The sequence below is a fragment of the Ipomoea triloba genome, chromosome 6 (genome assembly GCF_003576645.1).
Source record: "Ipomoea triloba cultivar NCNSP0323 chromosome 6, ASM357664v1".
Taxonomy (NCBI): domain Eukaryota; kingdom Viridiplantae; phylum Streptophyta; class Magnoliopsida; order Solanales; family Convolvulaceae; genus Ipomoea; species Ipomoea triloba.
Genome location: NC_044921.1, coordinates 15,228,656 through 15,237,242, shown reverse-complemented (window position 1 = coordinate 15,237,242; position 8,587 = coordinate 15,228,656). Strand labels below are relative to the sequence as shown.

At 37.1% G+C, this 8,587-nt stretch overlaps 1 protein-coding gene across 4 annotated transcripts; it reads left to right on the top strand.

Annotated features, from left to right (window-relative positions):
- Positions 1 to 817: 817 nt before the first annotated feature.
- LOC116023329 (BTB/POZ domain-containing protein At5g47800-like) lies at positions 818 to 6,473 on the top strand. Of its 4 annotated transcripts, none has more exons than XM_031264322.1 (5): positions 818 to 972; positions 3,205 to 3,274; positions 3,372 to 3,441; positions 3,832 to 4,965; positions 5,822 to 6,473. In XM_031264322.1, the coding sequence occupies exons 2-5, from the start codon at positions 3,216 to 3,218 to the stop codon at positions 6,278 to 6,280; spliced, it is 1,722 nt and encodes a 573-aa protein (XP_031120182.1). In that variant the 5' UTR covers positions 818 to 972; positions 3,205 to 3,215; the 3' UTR covers positions 6,281 to 6,473. The 4 variants fall into 4 exon arrangements, with proteins under 4 accessions (XP_031120182.1, XP_031120181.1, XP_031120180.1 ...); XM_031264321.1 differs by having other exon boundaries at positions 3,197 to 3,274; XM_031264320.1 differs by having other exon boundaries at positions 3,187 to 3,274.
- Positions 6,474 to 8,587: the final 2,114 nt, after the last annotated feature.

The following is an 8,587-nucleotide window of genomic DNA, read 5'->3' as shown; positions in this document are numbered from 1 at the left end:
ATATATATATATATATATATATATATATATATATATATATATATATATATATATATATATATGCACTTATCACTCATTGTTTACCAGTTTAATTTGTTTCCCAAATTCCATTATATTTCTCATATGTTTGGGTGTAATGGAGTTTGGTGTGGCCTGCTCACTTCCCATGCTTGGAATTTACTCATGTAGATTGTTGGCATGCAAGTGGGAGGGTATATGTGGTGGAGGGGAGATGCTTAATTCTAACCTACCAATACCAATACCATGGAAAAAAGAAAACAAAAACCATAATCAAGACTGTTGGGGATATATATATATATATATATATATATATATATATATATATATATATATATATATATATATATATATATATATATGCCCATATATAATTAGGTGCGAACTGACCTTAGCTTAACGCGAACCTACGAACTTCTGAAAGATTGCACCGCACTTACTATACGATTGCACTGCAAGGTCCTTTAGCATGACTGGAGCCATAGCGGTGCAATCATGTAGTAGTTGCAGTGCAATTTTTTAGAAGTTCACAAGTTCGCAGATTAAAGTTGTTTTTCACATGATTATATATATATATATATATATATATATATATATATATATATATATATATATACACACACACACACACGTATCTATGTATATATATTAGTTTCTTTTTGCAATTTAGTTCTATCTGCATTAGTGTGTGTCTGACTGTGCATGATAATAACCTGTTATCTATGCATTACTATGTTGACTACTCCCACATATATATAAAGTCTAATAAAGTTAATAATATCAACCCATCTACATTTTTGTGCTTTCTAGCTTGCACTCTTTGCACACTTTTTTTGGGTCTTAAACTTCATATTTCATTAGTATTCTTCATCTCATAACGCATACATTCTTGAAAGCCCAACGCTTTCTTCCCAATTCACAAGTTCATCAGATCAATAGTGATCATCTAAATTGGTATGTTTTCTTTCCCCTAAAGACTCTTATATTGAAACCACTTTTTCTGGGTTTACCAAGATTGAACTTATTTCATTTTTATCTTCTCTGTTGATTCCTGCTTAATGTGGTGTAGCCAACCAAAAGGTTTTTGTACTTTATAATTGCATTAGAATTGAGGAAAAGGAAAGATTCTCTTTTGTTGTTAGCTTGGTTTTCCTTTATATATGGAATAGTCAAGAACTGGCAAAGGGAAAAAAGCATTTCAGAGCCTTACAAGTTTTGTAAGATTCTTGGGGTCTGTATGATGGGTAGATTAATCTTGGGTGGTAGATTGTGGGTAAGAACATAAGATTGTGTTCTAGCAGCCGCAATGTAAGAGTTACACCTAATGTGGTGGACAGTTTGTGAGCACTAGACACTGGTTCTTCCAGTTAATGGGCAGCTGAGTCACTGTGATTTACTAATCTATTATCTACTTGTCGAGCCGGGTTGTAGGGACGCTAGGGGAGAGAGAATTTCGCCTTTTGTGGGCATGGGCGGTGCACGTGACTTACAGTACAATGAAATATTGGGATTTAGGGTTTCTACAAGCATCATATATTTCTCCTTTTTTTTTTTTGAAAACATATATTTCTCCTTTGTTTACATATTGTTGGCATTGGAATCTAGAAAGTTGACTTTGGCTAAGCAACAAATGCTGATGAGGCTCTCTCTGCATGCATTCTGCTCCCTTGGTTTCAATGATAAGATTAGGAGGGTTTTCCCTTTTGTCAGAATGGAAAGTGCTTTATACACAGCTAACCATCATGAATACAATGTTTAGTACAATGCAGGCCATTTTCTTTTATAAGTCAGCTGTAATGATTCCTTAGGTTAATGAAGTCAATGATGTAATGTAATGTTATATGTTTCTTCTTGCTTGCCTTTTACTTTCTTGCTATCTATTCTTTTGGGAACAACTTCCCAACTTTCTACTCTCATTCTTGATTCTTAGCCAGATTGTGTCTTCTACAACAGTTCTATGTTAGGATTTATGTCAAAAGTTATAGCATATAACAAATGCGCAATTTTATTTCTTTATACCACCCCATTTTCTAGAGACAGAGTGTTGGACTTGGCTCTTCATCGGCTTCTTTCCAACAATCTCCATAGCCACCAATTACTGAACTTGGCCTTTCAATCCAATCACTGCCTAACAATTCCTCTCAGCACCTATCAGTCTTAACTGCACAGTTTACTCTTGTTGAGGCTCGAACATGTGACCTACCTTTCATACTACTTGTTAGGATGCTCATAGCGAATGACCCGCCTTTCACCAATAGTTATACCATGGACTCGAGTCCACCTAGTAAGGTAAACCCTTGTCCATTACATACTGAATGTTCACAATTCAAATTGTGAGCATTCGGTTGTAAACATTCAATATATAAATTGTGAACATTCAATATGTAAATTGTGTATTTTGGACCCGGGTCGACAAAATAATTTGCCGCCTTTCACCAACTCCCGTAACATCCCCTAACCACCAATTGTTGGACTTGGGCCTTCACCAACCTCGACAACAACAATCCTTTAGCCACCAATTGCTTGACTTGCCTCCGCCCAACAATTTCAGACTCTTAGAACATAGTAAAGTTCAATTATATTTAGTACTCATTAGCCAAGTTATCACCAGAATGTAGTGAAGTATGCTATAGAGAGGATCTTGAACTCATACATATGGAAAGCCAAACCCCAAAATCCTAGCCTCAAATCACAAGACAGTGAAACAGATTTTTGAGGTTGTCTCATTCACTGTGGTCCGTCCATTCATACTGGTCCCCATTGTGTCCACCAAAAGTACAAGTTCCCAAATCAATTCCAGTATGGTATAGTGTGGACTTTACCTTAAAAAGTTGCAGTAATGCTCATTTAAGACCAAGCTTATCAAGCTCCATCCTTTATCCCGGTCTGTTTGTCTGGGGAAAAAGATCAATTCCCCAGAGATAGCCTTAGTTCTTTGTGATAATTAAGCCCTCCTCCTTCACCGCGTTTCATATCAACCGTTGATAGTGCATCACACCCGAAAAGTTCAACTCAGTGGCATATTGCTTAGCTTCTTGTGTTTCTTCCCATATAGAGGCTTGGAATTGATTCTCTAACCCAATTCTACTGTTAGTTCTTCAGTGTAATTGGTTCTTGTTTCTTGTTCAGTTTGCATACCTTTTTCGTCACATTTTTGCATTGATCAAGTTCTATACAGTTATATAGTAAAATAAAAGATGAAGTTTATGAAAATTGGGACAAGACCAGATGCCTTTTACACTGAAGATGGTACTAGGTATGTGTATATGCAACTGTAACATATGAATATTGTTTGATTGTTGAGTATATATGGCATGTGATATATATAAACTTGTGGTCTTCAAATAATGCAGGACAGTGATTTCGGATGTGCCGGGTGATCTTACAATCACTATCAACAGCATCACCTATCTTATTCACAAGGTATTTATGCTCAAGATAATTGTTTTCTGTCATATTCAATTAACATGCTGTCTTTTTGAGTTTTTTCCAAGTTGAATGATGCTGAGCGGAGGCCAGTGAAGGGCCAAGTCCAGCATCAGGTGGTTAGGGGATTATTGGGCGGAAGTCTGAAGGGCCAATTTCAGCACTGAGTGACTATCGGATTGTTGGGTGGAGGCCGTAAAGGGTCAAGTCCAGCACTAGGTGGCTAGGAGATTGTTGAGAGGAGGTCTGAAGGGTCAAGTTCAGCACTCTGTAGCTCGAAAATGTGGCTGTATAAGGAAATAAAGTTGTATTTGACTACGAGTTATAGGTTTTTGGTGTAGTGGTAAGCGTTTGATCCTAACAAGTGAATATTGTGTTTTGATGCAGTTTCCGCTTCTGCCAAAGTGTGGCCTCTTACAGCGGCTCTGCTCCAGTGCTGAGGATTCTGGGAATATCGCGCTCGAATTGCACGATATTCCGGGGGGAGAAGAGGCGTTCGAGCTGTGTGCCAAGTTCTGCTATGGCATAACCATCAATGTGAGTGCTCATAATTTTGTGCCTGCCTTCTGTGCAGCCAAATTCCTGAGAATGACTGAGGCATTTGAGAGGGGAAATTTGGTTGTGAAACTCGAGGCGTTCTTCGCTAGCTGCATTCTCGAAGGGTGGAAGGACTCGATTCTGGTGCTCCAAACGACTCAGAAGTTGGCCGAGTGGGCAGAAAATGTTGGCATAATCAGAAGATGCATAGACTCCATTGTTGAGAAAATCTTGACACCTCCACTTAAGGTTAAGTGGTCATACACTTGCAGCAGACCAGGATATGAGAAATCAGTCCCTAAAGACTGGTGGACAGAGGACTTATCTGTGCTCGAGATCGAGCTCTTCAGGTGTATAATCACCGCGGTTAGGTCAACAAACGTGTTGCCACCGCAGCTTATAGGCGAGGCGTTACACGTCTATGCAACCCGGTGGCTACCAGACGTGACAAAGCGTCTGCCATTAGTAGCCCCCGGGGCAGGGCAATTTTCTCTGGACAGAAAACGCAGCATTCTCGAAACCATTGTGAGCATGATCCCGAGTGATGGGGGATCAGTTCTGGTCGGATTCCTACTGAGGCTCATTAGTGCTGCAAACTATTTAGGCGCATCTATGGTGACGAAAGCCCAGCTCATAAGGCGATCGGGCACACAACTCCCCGAGGCCAGGCTAAATGACCTGTTGCTGCCATCGCAAGCGGGCAGCACTTGTGATGAAAGTTGTTGTGCTTTCGATGTCGAGTTGATTGGCATAGTCTTGGAGAGCTTCTTGAGGCAGTGGAGAAGGCAGGCCCCGGGCGAAGGCGAAAACCATTCGTTGAGATCAATCAGGAAGGTAGGGAAGCTAATTGACACTTATCTTCAGGTAGTTGCCAGGGATCCTAAAATGCCAGTGGAAGAAATGGTGTCTCTGGCTTCAGCTGTTCCAGATATTGCCAGGCCTGTTCATGATGAACTTTATCAGGCTATCAACACCTATCTCAAGGTATAATAAGATCATAAGCTAATCAGTTAATACCTAATTTGATCCTCTACTATTTAGTTCTAAAAATCATTTTGTGCTTAATTGAGTTCTGGGCATTGATGATTTTATCTAATTGAGTCTTCTCTGTTAGGATAGCTTGGTAATTTCCTCTCTATTAATATTCAATTTAGTCTTAGACAATAGTGATTTTTACGAATTTAGTCATCGACTATAGTGGTTAATAATCAATTTAGGCCTAACTTATAATGATTTTTCTTAATTTAGTCTTGGGTTAGGGTCTTAAAAATTTTGCCCGCGTAGTTGGCGGGCTAACAATATTATATAAATATGTATAATACTAAACATTATAAAAATTAAAATTTTCCAACATGAAAGAATCTAATATTATTTAGGTTAAATTATTAGAATATAAAATAATACTATAATAATTTGTTTTTTAATTCTTGAAGTTGGTCCATGGGGCTCGCAAGCCCACATGAGACCGGCTAAGGTTGAGAAATTTTAGCTCGCTGATCGGCCTACAAAATTACAACCTGCGGTGGGAAGGACTAGCCCACATTAACGCCTCTACTTGATTTTAACATGCTGTTTTCCTTATTCAAAGACCATGTTTTTTTCTTTTCCTACATTTTTCTTTCTTCGTTTGTTCTCCTTCCGATAACAACAATATTTCTTCTTCTTCTTATAGGGATGAGACAATATATATCACATTTTAAAAATTAATAGACAACATTTACACTACTAATAATAATTAGACATTAATAATTGACATATTATTTGTGATGGCATAAACTACAATAATTTTCCCTTTACATTTTGAGGTAGGCTGATGAAATTCATCCAATATATCCTGCAGATCCATCCTGATCTAAGCAAATCTGGGAAGAAGCAACTCTGCCGCATTCTGGACTGCCAGAAGCTATCTCCTCAGGTATGCATGCACGCTGTCAAGAACGAACGCCTCCCATTGAGGACGGTGGTCCAGCTCCTCTATTTTGAGCAGGAAAGAGGCACCACAAGCACAGCCGCCAGTCAACTCGCATTATCGCCCACCATTCAACGCACGCCAACTCTCAAGGATTATGGCCTCATCAGACGATTGAACCTCCAGGACTCCGATAATGAACACCCGCACAAGGCGGATAATAACCGGCGAAGAAGAGGTCCAGTTGGTGAAGAAGAATCAAACAGCAGCAGATCAAGAGGAGTTTCAAGAATAATAATGGAGTCTAGGAAGAAGGGAAGGGAAATTGTTGAAGAGGGGACTAAGCCTCATCCTCCTACTCAAAGAACAGTAGTGCATAAACATATATAGCATATATAGGCAAAGGAATTCAGTGAAGGAACACTGGATGGGTTTTTAATTTTCATTATTGTGTGATGATATTATATATATTCTTTGGTCTGATCAGAAATTAAAGTCTAGCGTCTGATATGATCGATGGTTTGTATAAATAGCTGTTTAGCCAGTCAATTAATGCTTAAACAAAACAGTACTCTCCCTAGAAGTTCAGATCACAGGTAGAATTATACTATATATCCTCTACATGCACTATAATTTGCAGCTATATATATATATATATATATAGTCATAATCAGGTGCGGCCGTACGGTTCACACTACTCAATGTCACGAAATACACCACTCAATGTTAAGAAACACACCACAAAAATATGCACTGTGGTGTGTTTCTTAACATTATGATGTGTTTCGTTCATTGTGGTGTGTTTCTTAACATTGGGTGGTGTATTTCATAACATTGAGTGGTGTGTGACCGCATGGCTTCACGGAAGAGCACGGTCGCACCTGAAAAGACTTGAAGACATCATATCTGTAAAGATTTTTAGTTAAGAACATGAATTTAGAGCAATGATAATAATGATTTCTGCTTAATTTTTGAAAAGAACATAGTTTATGTAGAGGAGGGAGGGGAGGAGAAAAAAATATTTGAGGTTGAAAAGAGTGGCACAATGCTATTGACTCCTAAAAAAAATTTATCATACGTAGTATTAATTTATCAAACATAATTTTACAAATAATGGCTAATACTATCAATTAATCAAAATAATTAGGCAAAAACTTGTGTGATACCATTTCACCATGAGACGGGTCGGGTCGGGTCAATATGCAGATGTAACACTTATATGCACAAATGTTATACTTATATGCTCAAATGTAATACTAATCAGGAATACAATTTTTGTTACTTATAAGGATAAATGTAATATTTTAAAGGTAAATACAATATTTTTACATTTCGATTTAAAAGTATTACATTTTTCCACAAAAAGTATTATATTTGCCAAGTAAGGGCACTTGTCAACATTACTTATTATGAAAAATGTATTACTTTTTTCTCTAATAAGTAACAAAAATTGTATTCTTGATTAGTGTTATATTTGAACATATAAGTATGACATTTGCTTAGTGCTTTGACCCGACACAACTTGTCTCACGAATAAGGATCCGTAAGACGGTCTCACACAAGTGTGACACAAATAATTAATACAAGAGTAATGCTACCGACTCCTAAATTTTTTTTCCACATTATTCCTCCTACCATGACATTATTTGATTGGTTACTTTATTTTTTTTTTATTAAAAATTAGTAAGACAGTTAATTAATGGCACTCAATAATTACAAGTTATGTCATACGAAAGGAATTTAGTAGGAAAAAATTAGGAGGGCTAAGAACTAAGAAGAATTTTCCTTAATACAATAGCTATCACACAAGAATCAATATCAAATACATGTATCATTTTAAAAATTGAGAAAAAACATTTATACCACTAATAATTCAGATATAACATCGATAATTAACATATTATAAAGTGATATAAATTATAATTTTCCCTAATTAAAACACCAGTAGTATAAAATTAAAAGTGAACATTTTGAGGATATTTTGGAACCAAACAAGCCTTTGGAATGCTGAAAAGAGTGATTTAGAAAGAAGTGCGATTAGCCGCGACAGTGCGAGTGCAAGTGACACTCTCTGCTGTTTGGTACTTCCTATTTCCTAAGCACTTTGATTTTCGGGAAAGCACTTTGGTACCGCAAATTATATCGTGGACCGTGGTCCACAATGCATTGTAGACCGTGGTCCTAAAACGATGTCATTTTGATTAATGAAAACAGACGGATGAATTCGCGCCACTCACTTTCTTTTCATATATACTTCAGTTACATTTCAACACAACTGCAGTTACCTTTCAACACAACTGCAGTTACATTTTGATATAACTACAGTTACATTTTGATATAACTACAGTTTCATTCGATAATATAAAAACACAAAAGTGAAATTGTTATTCAGTATCTGTTCATATACACTGCAGTTACATTTCAACACAACTACAGTTACATTTTGATATAACTACAGTTTCATTCGATAATATCAAACACAAATGTGAAACTGTTATTCAGTATCTTTTCATATACACTACAATTACATTTCAACACAACTACAATTACATTTTGATATAACTACAGTTTCATTGGATAATATCAAAACAAATGTAAGGTCAATTACGGGCTCCCTCTCCCACTTACTAAAATGAAGTCGTTTTGGACCGCGGTCCCCGATATAAGAACTGCTTTGGTACCCTCCGACCCGACCAC